The 19,144-nt window shown below is 41.3% G+C and overlaps 1 protein-coding gene across 17 annotated transcripts in view; it reads right to left on the reverse strand.

The window, feature by feature from the left end:
• Positions 1–19,144, reverse strand: part of BCAS3 (BCAS3 microtubule associated cell migration factor) — a 304,411-nt gene that overhangs the window by 166,865 nt on the left and 118,402 nt on the right. For all 17 annotated transcript variants that reach the window (XM_090122759.1, XM_090122758.1, XM_090122765.1 and 14 more), the window contains 4 exons: positions 15,924–16,048; positions 15,556–15,721; positions 14,361–14,461; positions 269–369 (listed from right to left, as the gene is read on the reverse strand). In XM_090122759.1, the coding sequence (XP_089978885.1) occupies positions 269–369; positions 14,361–14,461; positions 15,556–15,721; positions 15,924–16,048 (493 nt within the window). The remainder of the gene's footprint in view (positions 1–268; positions 370–14,360; positions 14,462–15,555; positions 15,722–15,923; positions 16,049–19,144) is intronic.

Here is a 19,144-nt window from a genome sequence, read left to right on the forward strand (position 1 = left end):
TCCATTTTGCCAAGCCAACTTCCATACCCACATCTAAAAAGATCCATGTCAGGAGAAAAACGGGTTGTACATAGTTTTTAATATGTTTGTTAAAAATTCAGAGACAATCAAACTCATTCAAAGTTAATGGAGCGAAGTCCATTTTAAACATGGTAACAGCCAGGGTATGCTGTCAATTTATTTTCAATTCTGAAGCGAAGCTGTGAGTTTTACTCCTAGTGGAGATGAGCACTGTTTGGTTCCTGCAGTGGAACTCTCCAGAACGTACCTGTGACAGCCACTCTTCATCCTCCTGCCCGCTGTGGTCGGATGCCAAGCTGTCATAGGACTCGTGCCGAGTGATAGGCCCAGGGCTCCCTGGTGGAACCACTAAAAAATGAGAAAATGGAAAAAACTGCCTTTAAATGTTCAGCTCTGTGGACCATATAACATACAGAAGCACCTTGAAAGTCATCACCATTTATACATATAAATTCAGGGAAAACACTACTGCAAACAAGGGACAGGGAGGTGATTGTTTCCCCTCTACTCTGCTCTTGTGAGGCCCCATCTGGAATACTGCGTTCAAGTGTGGAGCCCCCAGTACAAAAAGGACAGGGAGCTGTTGGAGAGGGTCCAGAGGAGAGCCATGAAGATGATCAGGGGACTGGAGCACCTCTCCTATGAGGACAGGCTGAGGGAGCTGGGTTTGTTCAGTCTGGAGAAAAGGAGGCTGCGGGGTGACCTCACTGAAGTCTTTCAATACCTAAACAGAGCCTACAAACAGGAGGGGAATCAACTCTTTGAAAGGGTAGATAACTGCAGGACGAGGGGAAATGGTTTCAAGTTGAAGGAGGGGAGATTTAGGTTGGATGTCAGGGGGAAATTCTTTACAGAGAGAGTGGTGAGGTGCTGGAACAGGCTGCTCAGAGAGGTTGTGAATGCCCCGTCCCTGGAAGTGTTCAAGGCCAGATTGGATGGGGCTCTGGGCAGCCTGGTCTGGCATTAAATGAGGAGGTTGGTGGCCCAGCATGTGGCAGGGGAGTTGGAGATTCATGATCCTTAAGGTCCCTTTCAACCCTGGCCATTCTGTGATTCTGTGAAACAAGAGAGATGCTATCAGAGTCAATACTGCAAAGATAAATATTTCACGATTCACAGTCCTTGAGTCCTTCAGACACACCAGCAAAGCTCACAGTCTGTGGTGAAGGCACTGCGTGGCCTTAAGGACCCCACGTGTGGGAGAGCTGCGTGTGGCACAGGGCAGCAGGCAGGGCTGAGCGCAGGGGGCTGCAGTGTGTGGCCCATGGAGGGATGGCTTCATGCTGCCATGGGATGATCCCCAGACACATTAGAGAGCAGACAGGAATTAGAAGCAGTATTTTTATATCAGCATCATCTAAGCGCGACTCTGATTCCTTAAAACTGACCTTTAAGAACCCTGATGTTACAGGGCTGAGCTCTACGTGGCAGCTGCCCAGCCAGCACTTCACAGGCTGGGAGCCCCAATAACAGTGGGATGGCAAAGCAGACACAGCTGTACCCATAAGGACAGAGCGGCGCCTCTACAACATAAACAGCACGGCGTTCTCACAAATCCAGATATTACATGACAAAAAAAAAAAAAAAAAAAAGGAATTTCCATCCTGTTGTTTCAGTCTGTTTTCCAAACACAACCTCAGCCGTGGAGTCGTTCTGAACACCTCGGTATCACAGTATATCCTTATTCAGAAGGCTGTGACGCGCCAAACTCACCTCCAGGCCTCACTTGCGGCAGAACTGAGGAACGCGCAGAGATGCACGCACGTCAACATCGACACCCGCAATGGCGGCACAGCCGGAAGGAGCCCCGACCCCCGCCGCTTCCCGCGCAGCGCAAGCGCCACATCTCGCGAGAGGTTCCGGCGCGAGTTGGGTGGGGCGGGCTGAGCGCGCGGCCGGCCCGCAGGGCGGGAAAGGCGCCGGTGCCGAGGCGCGCGGTTCGTGAGGCGCCTTGCGGGGCGGCCTCAGATGCGGCAGCGCAGCGCTGCACGTGCGCGCTTACAGAGCGACACCGACCGCGTCCTGTAATTCCGGGACTTACGGATGGGTCCGTCTGTCCTGTGTCATGCGTGGTATTAAGAAAACACAGGTACCATCCTGGCCCACAAACAACTGGCGGTTCATAGCACACATGTGAACACACAACCATCATGCCCATTCTAATTCCTTACCATTATTTTGACGCGCTCTGCTGACGCCCCACATCTCCCCACAGCTCCCCGCGCCCCACAAGAAATGCAGCCTGCAGAGCTGCCTGCTTCCAAGGGCAGAGCCAGCCAGCTTATGGAGCTCTGCTAACAAACTTCACGGCTCCAGCAGATGTTTCTGCTTTCCAACCAACAGGAACTTTATGGACTGTTGTGAATTTTTCTGTTCTTTCTGTCCTGGAGGCAACACCTCAGCTGCCAAGCGCAGTGCAGGGCGCAGCAGCGCAGCGCTGTGGGTGCGTTCCCACAAGCCGAGCTCCAGGGCAGTCCAAGACTGCTTCAGAGTTAAAAAGAAACCGTTCAAATGGAACAGCAGGTTTGGTTTTCCACTCCTGCCTTTCCCTGTGGAAGCACAGCACTGCTTGGCCCTGCGTAGGCAGGAACGCACGTCTCAGTGCAACTCAGACGCAGCATTAACTCTTTCCACCAAGAAGTGACGACATGCGGAATTCCACGGGACGGCTCTGCCTCCGAGTTCACCAGCAGGGCAGCAGTGATAAAGCCTCAGCCGAGGTCAAACCTCAATAATTTATTTTGCTATTTAATAAAATAGCATTTATGTGCCACACCTATCACAAAAGCAGGCATTTAAAGAGAGTCTGGTTTCGATAGCAGGATCCCGTAATGACGGGCCCGGCCTCGCCGCAGGCAAAGCACGCATTACTCCCACTGCCCGAGTGGAGCGAGCAGCACTGTCTGAGATACGGCCTTGTAAGACAGATCCTCACTGGAGATTTGCCATGGCTGTGCTCCTTATTACAGATATACATATAGACTTTTTTTTTTTTCCAGGTTAAAAATGGCCTTAAATTTATAGAAGCAAATATGACCTAAAAATGTAAGAGATTCTTTCTGTGTTTCTGGGTCACACACATCTTGTAGCGTTATCAACCATTCAGTTCCAGGACAAGACCACGTCACGGTCAGGGGGACATTTCCAGGAACTTCAGCTCAAAAGTAATGCAGTATCTTCCTGCCTAAATCTTTGAGTCTGAGTTCCAACTGGAAGTTCGACAGCTTCACACACATCAGTGTGCTATTCCTACACTGTACCACACAGCTTTTGAGTTCTCAGAAAATCTCTCTATAATGTTCACAATAATTCAAAAGCTTTGTATTAAGCCGTATTTTGAGATTCACATTTGTCCTTCTTTTTTCTTTGGGAACACATCGTGTCACACACGTGGGTAAAGAGCAAGCCCTTCCTCCAGAGATATTCTGCTGGCAACTTCAGATGCCAGTAATCCAATCCAATCTAGGGTCTGAGTTATGCCAGTTTTTAACTTCTTGCTATACTTACTCCTTCATCTGGAACACACATATGCCAAATGTCAGAATACAACTCAGTTCACTTACTCTAAAAATGCACAAAGATTCAGGAATTTTTACAGATATCTGCAGACTGAAGAAAAAATACAACAAAACTGAGCATTTATTAGAAATCTAAGGTGAGAATTAAAACATGCAGTTTTTATTTTAGCAGTAGAGCAGAACATGATTTTCTAAGGCTAATTCATAACCACAGAAAACAAGCATGCTGGCATGCCTTCAAGGTCATGCTTTAAAAACTGAAGCCCTACTCACAGCAGAAATCAGAGCTTTGCCATAAACATTTGGTAAGAGGCAAAACCACTTTGAGCTGCTCAGAAGTACTGTTAGGGACCTGAAACTCCGTCCTCCTTACAATGAAAACTGATCTACACCAGCTCTAAATCTGGAACATATTCTTATCTCTTTTCCTGACTGGCTCTACTGAACGACTGCACCTTCAACTAAGGAAAAGCAGAACTGGAGTGGAAATTATTGTTCTTCATCTTCTTTCTTGACCTGAACATGGCCCTCTCATTTTCATCCCCCAAATAAAAGCTGCAGGTGGTTATCAGTGCTCTAAGGTAAAGTAAAAAAATAAATCCTCAGACTCCGTTCTCTGCATTTGCAAGATTAATCTTACTACCACACTGAAGATCACTAAAGGCAAGGGTCAGATTTTGGAGTTTGTGTGTTAACTGCACAGAAATGACTGTGGAGAGAAACGCTTCACGAGCCAAAACAAAGTGTCCTCTGAAACTCCAGGGCCCTATTCACACAGCTCAATGATTAATACAGAAAAAAATGTTTTGAAACTTTACCATTAGTGATAAATTAGAAAACAGACAATTTATATTAAGCTTGGGAATAACTTGCATAGGCATTTTTGGTGCGTGAGCAAGACCTAGAGAAATACATACGCTTGGCAAATACTGGAATTAACAAACGGTGCTTTTGTTCATAGATGGGATAATTATATGATAAATACCTAGACCAAAGACAAATCTTTATTCATTCAAATATTATAAATTGACATCTTTCAACAGCAAAGAAGTGTTGGAACAAAGAAACACTACAGCTCAATTGGTGTGCACACTTATGGTTTTGATTTGTGAACAATAAATCATCAGTTTTACTTAGTTTTGTGTACTTTCTGAACCAAAAAGTTTTAATTTTCTCATTTATATAAATAAGCTTTAGACAATTCAATTTAATTGAGTTATATATGAAATTCCCAATGTGCTGTTTTCTAAGGGATGTAAATTTGTCCAAATTAAGAGCAAACAAAGGCATTTGCAGACTACAAAGACTGTTCTGTGCTGCCTGCCATACACGTGTGCAGACACCCAGAAAGCTTTTTCTCAATTGAATACACAAAATTTATCGTCCAAAATAAGATTGTAAAATCTAGTAGGCACAGACACAGTGTGCTCTTAACCAGTTCATCAAATCCAAAGTCTGTCCTTCATCTACATGCAGGCTGTAGTGATGTCCAAGGGAAACAGGTATACAAGCGCCAGATTACACACCACTGATTTCATATGAATCACATGCTAACATCTGACTTTGATGTTTTTTCTGTGATTCCTAAGTTATAACTAAAATGATCAGAGGTGGTTGAGAGACCTGCAGTAATCACATTCCTGACAACAAGCTTCAGGACTACTCTTAAACGCCAGTTGATCTGAATGATCAACTTCATACTGCTGCAACTACTGCTGCACTGGTGACACCATGCTACGTGTGACGAGCAGAATGTGAAGCAGGTCTGCATGCTGCCACCCCAAAACCAGCAGGTCCCACTTTTCTCCATCTGACAATGTGATCTCACTCTCACCAGTGGGATGTGGTGTCCCACAGCCAGGTGACTCACGTCACTGAGTGCCTTGCACTTCTAGTCTAACAACTGCTGATCCAGTCTCACTGCAGGCACACTCCTCTGCTTTCCCTTCCAGCACCAATCTGACTGCTGGCTCTACCTCTGCTCTATCTTGGATGGTAAAGCAAAGACCAAGTCTTCCTTTCAAACAGACTTCGTATAGTCACGTTTAAAACAAACTGTTTTGAGCTCAGAGGTATACTCTATGTACTTTTACTTGTGGCTGTACGTCAGTGATCGATGTTCTGTTTTTAATGCACTTTTTAGCATGTAAACTTCTGCAGAAGCATTCCACGCAAATTAAAATACCCTCTTCTACCCAAAGCTTCTTCCCACTCAGTTCTTCTCATGTTACGACTGTTTCTGAGATTCTTATATGCACAAACATCATAAAATTACACGTTAAAAAATCCGTAAACCAGGATTTTACCCAGCCCAAGAGTTATTTCATAACACCAATTGACTTACAGATTTATTCATTATTTGTATATTGACTCCAGTTTACTAGGTGCTTTATAGACCATCCTTTCTCTGTATCAGAACTTTAATCTTACAGGAATAGCCAGGACTCTAAGCAGGATATGAATTCTCCTTCAATTTACCCCAGCCTGGCTGACTGCTTTACTTGCTCCTTACCTTACACTGGTCTGACAGTCAACAGCTACATTTTGTTTTCCCTAACAGTACTGGTCAGCTATTCAGGCTTCACTGTTACTCTTGGTTGCACTGCAATCAGGTAAATGTTCTCTGTGCTAAAGTTCCAGCTTCCTCTCCCAGTGTTCCCATAGGAAAGCAGTCACGTACGATGAGTATTTAAATCTGGGCAGAGCAAGAACCCAACACTCAGGATGGAGTACCTTAAGGCCGTTCAACACTTCAAATACTGAGACTCTAAGCAGACTATCAGCTCTGTACCTAAGGATAACACATATATTCTTTCCCGAGCTAAAAAATAATTTCAACTGCATGAACCTGTGGTGAAATCCATCTGATGGCCATCTTTAAGGAATTATGGAAGAGGTAACTATTTCTATAATTCACTGACTTCAAAAGTATGTTTGACATTATTGTCGGGAAAATTATGTTAACCATGGATTACTGTTACAATCAAAGTATGTAGTGAGAAGTCAAGAGGCTTAGTAGTAAATTTTCAAAGCGGTGCGTGGGGATTTACCCGTTTGACTCCCATTAACGTCAATAGGAGTCGCGCGGCTAAATCCCTGTACACTGCTTTGAAAACTGACCCCTCCGTGTTGATGGACTCCTCTCTAAGAAGTTCCAGATGACCATGTAAGAATAGTAAAGAACTGTTTCAGCATGTGCCCTTGTTCATTATTGTTGTTTGTACACATCTGAAAGTATTTTAATTCCTATACACAGTGCTGTTTCCAGCATTTAGTATATAAAACACGGATCAAGATGGGCAAGTCCTGGGTAATCTGACGAAGCCCTACACAGGTATACATATGCATCAAAAAATTAACACAGATTGGCAGCCCAAAACACCTTACCGAGTTCATTTTTATCTGCCTGCCAATACTGTTTCACAAATAGCGACTGCGGCTGAAGAACATATCAGGCTTCAGCACATCGTATGCAGTGATGCAGCTCCCCATGAAATGGTATCTGCCCTGTTCCTGTTTACCCTAATCAATCCAATGCTCAGTCAGAAATTAAATTTGCTTCCCTTTACCGCTTAATCCTGTTTCCTGTAGGGAGCAGGAAGTACAGGTTAGTTTTAGGGAAACTTCGCTTCCCCTTAGGAAACACCATGAACTGCAGTTTCATTAGAAACATCTTTTTTTGAAGCAGGAAGGTGACACTGATTAGCTTGCAATCTGTTACGCCTTGTAATGTAAGAAGCAAACCTGAAAATTCTGTTTTCACTGTTGGCAACTACTGCCAGCAAAACCCAAATACGGAAGAAAACAAGGGATGGTATACCTGTTCAGTAATCCGATAACACGAAAATAGAAATCCTAATTTTAAAAAATTAGACATAATGAAAATAAAATCTGTTCTTAAAATGTTTATAAAGTCACTGAAATGCAGTGGGAAGAGCAGGAAGTACCAGAGAGGTAGGCACAAGTTCCCTTGTTAGCTGTGACTGTTTAAGGAAACACTGCGCTGCCACTGCAATACTCTCCTTGGGCTGTTAGCTTCTACACTCTTGAAAACACTGAGGCTAAACTGTACAAGAACTCTCTAAGATAAATGTGCTCTTACAAATAGATTCACTTGTCTTTTTTTCTTTTTTTTTTAATGATAGCCATAAAACACTAAGATTTTTACAGTTTTCAATACATCAGTCACAATAATGAATTAAGAATTAGTTCTCTGAAATTCTGAAATAAGGTTTCCTGTAATTATATTAAAAATAATCTACAAAATTCAAAGGAATTAAAAATCATTCTGCAAAGATCTGGATTTTTAAAGGACATTTGAACAAGTCCTTTGAAACTACTGGTGTACAGATCCAGGAAGTTCCTTTTAGAAGTATGTTGAATTCATTTATTACATGGCAATAACAAAATAGAACTTAATGAGAAGGATACACTAACTAGAGGTAATTTCAAGCAGAAGGAATAATAATGGCAAACTGAGAATCCAGAAAATAATATATATATATATATATATATATATAAATTTCCCATCTGGATAATAAAGTTAAACATATGTACTGCAGTAAGTACGTGAAATCTCAGCCGTGTGCTGGTTGTACACAAAATACCCAAACAACATAACGCTGTTTCCCATCTTTAAGTGTAACAACTACCCCAGGGTCACTGCAGTACTCTTCCTGGTGGAGTCATTCAGAGCAAACAGAGCCCATGATCACTCAGGCTTCCAAATGGCTGCCTGCACGTCAGCTCAGTGCAGACGAGGAGCCTTCCCTGCTGACTCCCTGCCGGCTGTCCTTACTTCTGCAAAGCCCATCTCTGCCTCTGCCTTTCCTTCAATTGTGTGTACTGCTCTGGTGCTGCAGCTGCAGATTTAAGCCCAGAACACTCAATTGACACAATTTTGTGGAAAGGCCATCATCCCTGGTGTACAGGTACATAGTTTAGGCAGCGTTCGTATGATCAGCGGATAGAAATTTGGCAGTTCAGAATGTTAATGCACCAACCACTGCTTGTCCCAACCCTCTGCAGCGCTCACACTCAAGTGGGCTTTGCCCACCCCCAGTATGGCCAGAGAGCTTTGTTCACCCAGCTCTGCTCTGAGCCCGACTGCCTCTGACCGCCGCATGCAGAGATGTCTCAGAAACACAGCGAAAAGGCTTTGAACACCTCGTAACTGTATGATAGCATAATTGTTGTTACAGAACAGGCTCTGGTTTTGATCAGTTTTATTATTTGAAACTGAGCTGCATTGTGACAGACATTGAACATACGCATAGCAAGATACGGCTCTTGCCCACAGAGCATGCGGTACATAGAGCTGTAGCAACACATGCAGTGTGTGGTACGTACCAAAATATGTATTCTTTCATCTTAAATTCACTATTAAAACCATCCATGCAAAAGAGTACAAGAAAAAAATAGAAGGCTGAGAAACAGTAGAACACTGAACATAATTATCAGCCCCAGTTCATTAGCCTATTCCCAGACCGCACCACGTGCTCTGCTGCGCACAGAGAAGCCTTGCGGAGCAGAACGACCAGATCCTCCTGGTACCTGCACAGAGCACTCAAATGGCTCCGGGTTGGGTGGGATTATGTGCATCATGACTTGTTCCTCATGGGCTCTGTCTTCATAGCACACATTCACAGTTACTTAACACTCTCTGCTCTCATTGCGAGTCCTGCTTTCTTCTGCACTATACTCACTAGTTGTATGTATGGAATTTTTATTTCCATCAATGGAATGTATAGCAGGAATATAAAATAGGCAATAAAGAACCACAATGTTGCCTAGAGACAAAAGTCTCGCTCAGGGTGCGTAGCTTTCATTCAAGGGAGCAGGAAGTGCAAACATGATGTCAGTGTTCAGACTATCGGTATAAATCGTGTTATCATTTATCCCAAACAAACAGTGAAGAGAGCTTAACCCCTTCCTTTGAAGACAACAAGCAGTTATTAAGTCTGACTTCTAATGAAAGCCATTTTCAGTAAAATGCTAAATATGTACAACAGTTGGTCCAGAAATGAAAATCTGTAGTAACAGCCAAAAGTCAAAGGCATCTATAAATATAGACCCTAATCTTTTCAAGAATCCCTTAATGAAGTCTATAAAACTGTTTATATCTTCAGGCCCAACTCAAGTGAAAATTCTTACTCAGAAATAACTAACAGCCATGCAAATATTACTTGGAGACCAAAACTGGAACAAAGAACAAAAATACATAGTCCTGTCCCAAGTTCTAAAATTGAAATACGAATTACCTAGCATTTAGATTAAACAGCTATTGAGACAGCAGAAGCCTCAGCGAGGCGTCCATTTTTCTGGAAACACAATTTCCAGAAGTGGTTGAGAGTGGGATAAAAAAAAAACAAACAGAAATGGTCTTTGATTCTTTAAAAGCCAGTTGCAAAGATCTGTCTTCAAAACCTCCTATTGGAAGTTTAATAGCGAAGAGGTGCAAGTACACTTACCAGCAACACTATAGTAAAGTAGAGACTTTTGTTTTAACAAAATCTATATTTATACGATTACATTTCCTACGGCTGAGGGCAGCTGTAATTAATGGATTTCCCTCCTTCCCCTAATGCAGTCATTTGTCAATTTAAACACAGAACGTCCAATCAATTTTGATGTATTTAGTAAGCAATTTGTCAAAGAGTACTGCATACCAGTTAATATATTAATTCTTGTCACTGGCCTGCTTCTGACAACTGCAGGTTGTCTCCACAAAATTGGTCCTGATGAGCCAAAACTCTTGCCAGGAACATGACGGTGCCCTTTCCAGAGCCAAAGGACAGAAATCGTAATTAATGTTATTCATTATCTTTTGGGCTCAGTTTTTGCTCTGATTTCAAGGTTTGCTTCATTAACATGTTAATCATTCATGTGTCAGATATCTGAACTATGGTCCACAACACCTTCAGTGCGATGAAATTCAAAAGAGAGTAGGAAGGAAGAAGGGAAAAGGGAAGTATGAAAAGAGGACGTAACACTTTCTGCTGGAATTCAAAGTCACTGCAATTCTGTTACATATCGTGCACATGTCTGTATAAATTCAGACATGAAAAAAGCCTGAAATATGCTCCAGAAGAAGCCAAGGAGGTTCTCATGACTTATTATTTTTACTCAGACCAACTGCAAAAAGCCTAAAACTAAAAATAGGAGCAGGATGCTGATGCTTCCTGCAGACCGGCAGGTTGTGAAGCTTAAAATGCAAGTTCACTTTCAAGCTACGAACTTACAGAAGGGCTCACATCTCTCGCTACCCACTCTCTCACCTCTCCACGCCAGCCATGGCTGCACTGAAGTGCTCAGGTAGATGAGAACTGCATGCTCTGATCCAGGTTTTTGCAGCAGATGTCACTGATGACCTCAAAGCAATGAAACAGCTGTGCTAATCCACTTACAAATACCCTTGGGATAAAGGTCTTGGACACTTGTTGTACAAAATATTTCTTCAAACAATGGTTCCTTGTTCCTTCCTCAACAGCTCTGAATATAACTCTAAAATCCTTTAATAATATTACAAGTGGAACCGTGCATAAAAGGTACCTACGTGCAGTATTTTTGAAACCTCTTTATCACAAGAATTTTATACTTTTTGGAGACTAAAACAGATTTAGGTTCTGTGTTTTGGCATCAAACTGCATAGTTAAGAAAACCTGCAAAGTACAGCCCTCCAAGCAGCCTGCCAGACGTTTCATTGTTCTGCCCGTCTGCTGACAGAGGTACTCTGTGCTAAAAAGCACACTGAGTATTTTTCAATGACCCAGGGGGCAAAGGTCACTTATTATAAATGGATAATGAGACCTAATGCAATGTTCTGAGTGTGGACAAAGAAAGGGTCTATCCATACCCCCTTGTGACTTGGTCATTCAGGCTTTTATTTCCCCTGCACACTTAATGGAGCCAAACAATTGGCAGAAATGCTATACAGAAACTGAGAGAAACTGCTGTATTCTACCTCTGATAGACAGATACAAATAGTGACCCTGAAACGGCGCCAGAATTCCTCTTACCACTAACGTGGCAGACAGATGTAACATTCACCCTAAGCCTCCTATTTAGCCATTTGCTGGCAATTAAACTTACTGACGGAAGTGATAGCCCATCAAACCACAGGCTGCAGCTAATGTCAGCCCATTACACTGCTCCAGGTAAGCAGAGCCAGCTAACTTCGTTTCAGCCTGTATTTGAGGGGGGGAAACTAACAGGTGCTTGGGATTGATGTGTGCAAATCCTGTTTGGACTCCACTTCTTCACAAACTTCATTGAGTAGCTTCAGATACAACAATTCCAGAAGATCACATATACACAAAGTTCTGTTAATGTTTACTGTGTTCTCCTTTTTTTTTTTTTTTTCTGTAGTATTTATTATTCTGTATTGTCTACATTCCACACTCATCGGACTTAAAATTATTTGCTGTTATTCAAATAATGGAAATTCATTATATTGCTGGAATCCAGGTATCATTCCTCTCCCATTAAAAAGATTCCAGTACAGAAGACATTTGAAATAGACAGTCCTTGAGTTGTTAATGAAATACAGAGAAGTAAATACAGAGGGAACCCCATCCTTCCTTGGGAGGAGGGATAAGTGTATCTGTGCATCTGAGCATCAGTGCTCTCTGAAAGGCTTTTGTTCAGCTGGTATCCATGTATTACTTACATTTCAGCAGAAATGAAAAAGTTTACAAATACTTGTACAGAATGTCCAAAATTCCCCAGACAGCATTCTGTGCTTTTGGACGTGTACTGCAATAACTGCCTACTACATGCAATAATTTATAGGCTTGACAGCCGGCAGGAGAAATAGCTGAAGACAGCATGGAAGAGAAAGATGTCCACAACTAGAGCAGAGAATTTGGGGAGGGGAGAAGGGGGGAATGGAATGTTGGCCGAACAGACAAGCTGCAAGGACTCACAAACAGAGCTAGCATCTGTGAATAAAAGCTGGCTTTGGAGAGCACTTCAAGATGACTTAGTATTGCTGTTTTCCCTGAAGACACTGTGTTTGTTAGCCTGGTTAGATAATTCTGCAAAGCAAGAGGCCTGACAGCCCTAAAGAACAATAAACGTACACAGCAATGGACAATATCCTTTCACTCTCTTTTGAAAATACTGATCTATGTTTAAATTTGTATCATAAAATATTATACAACCAGCATGCATCCTTGCAATGACCTTTCCTCTCAAAGCAGAGCCCACATACCTGTATGTGAAAGTAAAATAACACAGAAATATCAGAAAACATTCTGGCTACAAAGCACAGCTCACTCAGTTTTGTGTGCTGTTACCTCCGTCTTTTATTTTCTACATTGTGAATTTTCTTCCCTTTCCTATGCAGCGTGGAAAAAGGAAGAACCTGCAGGTTTCCCAACATTTTGAGCTCTCAGTGCACATAACAGATGGACAGGTAGAAGCAACAGAACTGGTCTGCTGCCAACGTCGCTTTTACCAGCCACCTTCAGCCATCCTGCCTCTCGGCCCAGGTGTCCACTTTCTGCATTTTGAATGCCTGTGTCACGTAACTTGCTGGCATTAGCTGCACTGACAACTGCACAGAGGCTCTGATTTCCCCATGAGTACCTCTGCATATGCCAAGAGTTGTGGAATTCAGCCTGTTACATCACTTCAGTCTTGACTACACCCTCGATAATAAAGAGACTTGACAATCACTAATAGTCTTCTCTGAATTGTGAGAATAAAAAATAAATAAATACTTTTATAAATAAAAGTACTCATCTATTAAAAATAAGTGATACATACCAGAGCTGTATAATATACATGCATTATCTATAAATACAGGTATATACATAAAATGCTTGTGGATATGCCATACAATGGGTATCACCCCCTGTAATGCGTGGCTGGGCAGCACAGCACGGTGGGCAGCCACCCCTGGAAGTGGTGCCAGGGATCTCGAGGGAAGCAGCTGGAAACAGCCCAGCAATGAGGATTTCCAGGGAAGTGAGAAAATGCATATGCACTTGTTTGTTTCTGAATATAAGTTTCATGAGAGGAAATGGCTGAAAGCAAAGGAAGAAGTGAGGGGAAGAAACCCTTAAGTCTTTAGGGTACCTAATGGGTCACACTTGCAAGGCCTGCCAAGCACTCACTTTTTGCCTACATAACGGCCTCAAGAGCTTGACTCATATTGAAATGAATCTACATCTACTTTTCTGCCATTGCTAGCACAGCTGGTTCCAAGAAGCTCTTTTCTGAAGGTGAACACATACTGAAACCAGCACAACTTCTTGCTGCATAGATGAGCTCATTTTGATACTACTAAACACCTCCCATGGGTATGCCTCCCCATTCCCAACTTTTAATGTAACATGCACTTATTCAGTGTAAGGTAGTACTCAGGAGGTATACCATCCCAATGCTGGTCCTTTCCCTATAGTTTGCTGCAATTTAACACAACGTACATATTTTGGAATATATATATAAAAAATAAAAAGAAAAAAGAACATCTGAGCATTATTTCTGATACACATTATAAATATACATATATATTTATACATTATAATGGAAATGCATGGAAACATTTTACCTTCCTCTAGTTATATTATTACTGGCACACTGTTACATTTCTAAAACTTCATCCCTTATGGTAAATTGTCTCTAAATCTTCATTACATTTCAATGATATCTCACACAAAAACCCTGCCCCTCCTATTTCATTCATAATGAATTTTTAGTAAATCTTTTGGCCAACTGCTGTCATTTTGTTTGAAGAATACAGCTTGAAAATCCCTTTCAGAAAGTCATGCTCAGCTTACAGCTTGCACATAAGACAAAAAGTTGTCAGCTACTTACAGCCAGCAAGAAGATACTGGTAGTACTGTACTGCATCGGCAGCCAGCAGCAGTGGATGGTTTGCATTAAATGGTGGTTGGAGCTCATTCCACTGAGGAGTTCTGAGGTAAAACACAAGACTATTAATATTTAAGCCTAATACAGAGAATGTAAATCAGCATTTCTGTCATCACATGTAATTATCTATACAAGCTCACAAAATGTTTGTAATTACTTAAATTAGCTTGTTCAAACACTGAAATACACCACAGGCAGCTGTGCAGCATGGCCAAATTGTGCAGATTGTGAAGACAATACTTGTTTGTCAGCTGCAGCAAATTCTGCGCACCAAAATGACGAAGGCAGTTTAGATTAGGCTGGTAAATACATTTAGGACCACGGCAACATTATTTAATATAAACATACTACAGAACCTGGGGAACTTTTGTGTTCTGTTAACTAGCATTGCTTCAATACTGTAAAGTCATTGAGCATTTACAAACTGTGAAAATAAAGCTGTGTAAAGTTATGGACTATTGATCCAATTAGAATTTTCAATTCCATTACAACCTACTCATTTCAACAATAATGGTCTAGAAGTCTGTGTTGTAATTTTAATTAGGGTGGGCCATTCCTAAATAGCTTGGTAAATCAAGTATTGATCAATCCAGTCCAGCAATAAGCAGCACTAAGGAATATAGGAGCCAAGAAAAATCGATAAGAAAATATTTTAAAACGTCAAAAGCACTGACAACAGTTTCTCATCAATTTTTGTTTACTTTCCTCCACATGTCAGGAATAATTTCTTCAGCTACCTCAAGAAATGCTACCTTCAGCTACTTACAGGATAACTCGCCTAACTCTGCAATGCTTCATCTTGAAAACCTCACTCATCTCTCATGGCAGAATTCTGTATTTATAAATATAAAATATATAAAAAACTAAATTACAAACTGATCATTTAAAATCACCAACTGATAAAGATCTCTATTGATCTTATACGTGTTCACATAGCTCCATGTCTATAAGCACTAACAGAACTACATGAAAATTTAGGCTTGAATTTGCTATTGAGTCCTCTTTCAATGGAAAGTCTGTAACAGATAAAAATAACGGCAAAAATCATGATGTAGCTCATTCATTCCTTTCAAAAAAAAGAAGTTCATATTTATTTACTGGACAAAAAGGAGGAGAGAAAGAAAAAGAAATGAGCTACCTAACCAAAGTCCAGCTGGCTCTCGGGCACGTCATCATTTCCAGAGGGGTGTCATCACTGATCTTGGGAGCAGTGCTGAGCGGCCGTGGTTCCAGCACGTGCTCCACGAGGCTCCCATAGCAGCTGATGATATACAGTGACTCCACTACAAACTGTTTTGATTGATCTGTTTGCGAGAAGAAAGAAAATCTTACTGCAATAGCAAAACAGAAACAGAAAAAATATTTACAGAAATCGTAGACTATTCTTGGAAGTCGCTTGGCTTAATAAACTTGTGGTCAAATACGTCAACTAAAAGAACTGCAGGGGCTGGGGAGACAAAAAGAACATCATAAAAAGCACAGTTAATTTCCAGAAAGTTTCCCTACCTTTTTCTCTTTTCAGCCCAGCATTGTTTGCAAACCACGATCTCGATGATCCAAAGACTGCAGCGACACAAAACTCTCCTCCCACAGACTTACTGGGTGAAATTTGTGGAGCCGGTTTGGTTTTGCTTAAATTAAAAAAAAAATAAAAAAAAATTAGGAAAATTGATTCTCAAAAAATGATGATGTCCTTTGCCTAACAGCCATTCTCAGGTACAAATTCAGAGGTGCTGAATATCTGCAGTCCCCCTGTGATCTGGCAGGACTTACAGATGTTCAGTGTTTCTGGATAATAGGTTCCAAATTCCCCTCGATCACTGAACTCATTAACTTGAAGAACAGCACTGCTCATAATGCAGAATTGGTTAGACTGTTTCAAAGACCCAATATTGAACATTTGCATTCAATAGAAACAAATTCCAAAGGGAATGCAGACATTTAGAAGTCCTTTGGGAATGAAAACACAGAGTCTGGGGCAGCCACTCAAGGTGGCTGGTATGGCTGGTATTTCCCAGCATTTGCAGAAGATCCACATCCAGCTGACACTCACACTGACTGCTGCTCAGCTACAACCCAGCACAGTGAGAATGGCATTGAAACCACTGCAATAGACATGTGAGCAACAGGTAAGAGGGAACAGCATGCAGAGGATAGGAGGAAAGGGAAAGAATGTGTACACTCGTGCTATATGTTAAAACAAATCAGTAATTGCACCAAATAAAAAGAGTAAGAAAAATTCTCCTATGATACTTAACAATGTGCAAGTAGCACATAGAGTGGCTTGTCGTTGTGTTCTACTGAAACGCGACTTCGCATTTTTATTTTCTTCTTTGGCTCCTTCCAGATTTGTATGAATTCAAAGCTGTTTTCAGAGCACTGCCCACCAAACCTGGATCTCATTTGGTCCTTAACAGGAACACTGATTGAGAAGTTCACACAGGATTCCTTCTTATCCGCATCCTATTCTTTTTTCCATCTTTGCAATTTGCTTTCTCTCTCTTTCTTTTATATTCTATGTCATTGCTTCCTTCTCTTCCTATCTTTCCCTCCTTTATGTTTTCTTTCATCAATTCTTATTCCATAATATATCCATCTCTGATTACACCGTCACATTCCTATTTGTTTTTAAGTTCTTAAATCCTAAGATTGTGTGCAGATATGTATGTGCCACAGGTCACAGACACAGCAAACCTGTGGTCACGTGTTTCATTTGCAGAAAAAATAAGAAATAAAATAACAGCATGAAAACAACCTTTCAAAAGGAACTGTGTTACACTGACTGTAATATTCAAATGAACATTCATGGACTCAGAGCGGCCCTGAAGCTCTTCTGCTTACACCAGAAGGTGGAACGTCCCCAAAGAGCAATTGCAATTTATAGTCAGTAACTCTGATATTGAACTACCACAAAGCACTTAATATCCAACTGTTACATCTGCAATTACAGATTACCGCATCCAAAATCTGTGTTCCAAAAAGTTCCTGACCACAGTATCAGAATTTTTGATTGATATTAACGTACTGCTTATTAGCCACTCATAAAAATTCAGAATAGCTTTCTCTCACTTTGAATAGTCATCTGTCACACAGGCAGTCCTTTCAATCAGTTCTGGGACAAACTGTGTGTTGAAAACTATTATTAGTTCTCAGCTTCCAAGCATTCACACACGGGCACCACTGCAGCAGTGATACTGCAATGCGTGCACTCATCACGGGCTTCTTACTGAGCTGTGCTTCAAACAATAAGTGTTTGTTTTTAATATTGAACAAGATTTAAGAGATGATTAAACAAGATTTAAGAGATGAGAAGGACGATGTTGCCCCTCAATCAGTACAAAGCCAACTATGAGTACCAACAGGATTCACTCACATTCGCTTCCTCATAGAAACTCTTGAAAATAATCTTTCTATGCTATTCTAATGTTCCTGATATTCTAAATATTCACACAACACAACCCGAGGTTACTGAGATAATATAAAAAGGAAAAAACAAAACAAAGTAGGGGTAAATCTTATCCTAAAATACAAACCAGAGACATAATGGACTTCAACCATTGCTTTGAGCCTTTCAGCAGAAGTGAACCTGGGATCAACAACAAATAACAAAATCTCTGCTGAGTTTGGGACGCTCTGAGCCCCACGGAGCTCTGCTCAACCAAACACGGTTATACACAGCGCCGGAGGAAATGCTCTCAACTACATTCTATTTAGTTTGTATCTTTAAAATGTACATCTTTCAAGTGTTGGCTTCAGTGACAAAACATTTTCCGTTCCAGAGTGGTGTTTTGTAGTCAGAGAGAGCAGACCCTGCAAAACATGATTACTCATGTGGTTCAACTTAGTCCTGCGAAAAACAAAAGCCAAGGACTACTACTGCATCACATTGGTTTCTGCGTATTTCTGAAATAAGTGCAGGGATGTCAGCAAGTCTACACTGAAATTATTGTAACTACGGAACCTTTCAGTTTCCCACCTTTTCACTTTAACCTCTGAGTTTTCATCAATACGTTCCAACTCAAGTTTCTTTCTTTCAGTAGATCTCAAAAGCCAAATTATTTTTCTGTAATGGTAATGCCATTAGAAAAATATATTTTCATGTCATTATGATATTTTAACAACTTGAAAACTATAAATCCTCATCATTATGTAGATGCAAACACCCTCTCAGCTTTATAAACGATAACAAAACAGAAATGTTGAAGGTAGGTGGTGAATGACTGGTTTCTGCTAAGAACTTCTGCTCTTTCCTTGCTCTTAGCCTGTCAGCACTTCATAAATTATTCCATAAGCTGAAATTAAGGCACATTTGGCCTCACTTTTAAAAACAGTTAATTTCAAGGAATCTTCATAATATACTAACATTCCGAATATTACGCTGTATCTTTTTGCTGGAAAGGGTTATGATGCAGGAAGAAGGGCAGAAGAAATAAGAAAAGTTAAACTAATCTGACCAAAACCTTTGCTCTTAATTTCAGTCTTCCACCGTGAGACACAACAGCCCTATAAGAGACGTGGAGGATAAATTGTTAGCAGACCTCTTCCCGTCTGCGTCTGCCCACCTACACCACGCGCTCAGCGCGGCACAGCAGTGTTTTTATCCCAATGGTATCCATGCAGAAACCTACAGCAGAAGGTTAAAAAAAAGAAAAACCATAACACAGAAAGAGCTAATGGTCCCAGAGTTTATCTGCAAAAAAAGAACCATTTCTGCTTCTTTCATCCGA

The sequence above is a fragment of the Phasianus colchicus genome, chromosome 21 (assembly GCF_987193195.1).
Source record: "Phasianus colchicus chromosome 21, bPhaCol1.hap1.1, whole genome shotgun sequence".
Lineage (NCBI taxonomy): Eukaryota > Metazoa > Chordata > Aves > Galliformes > Phasianidae > Phasianus > Phasianus colchicus.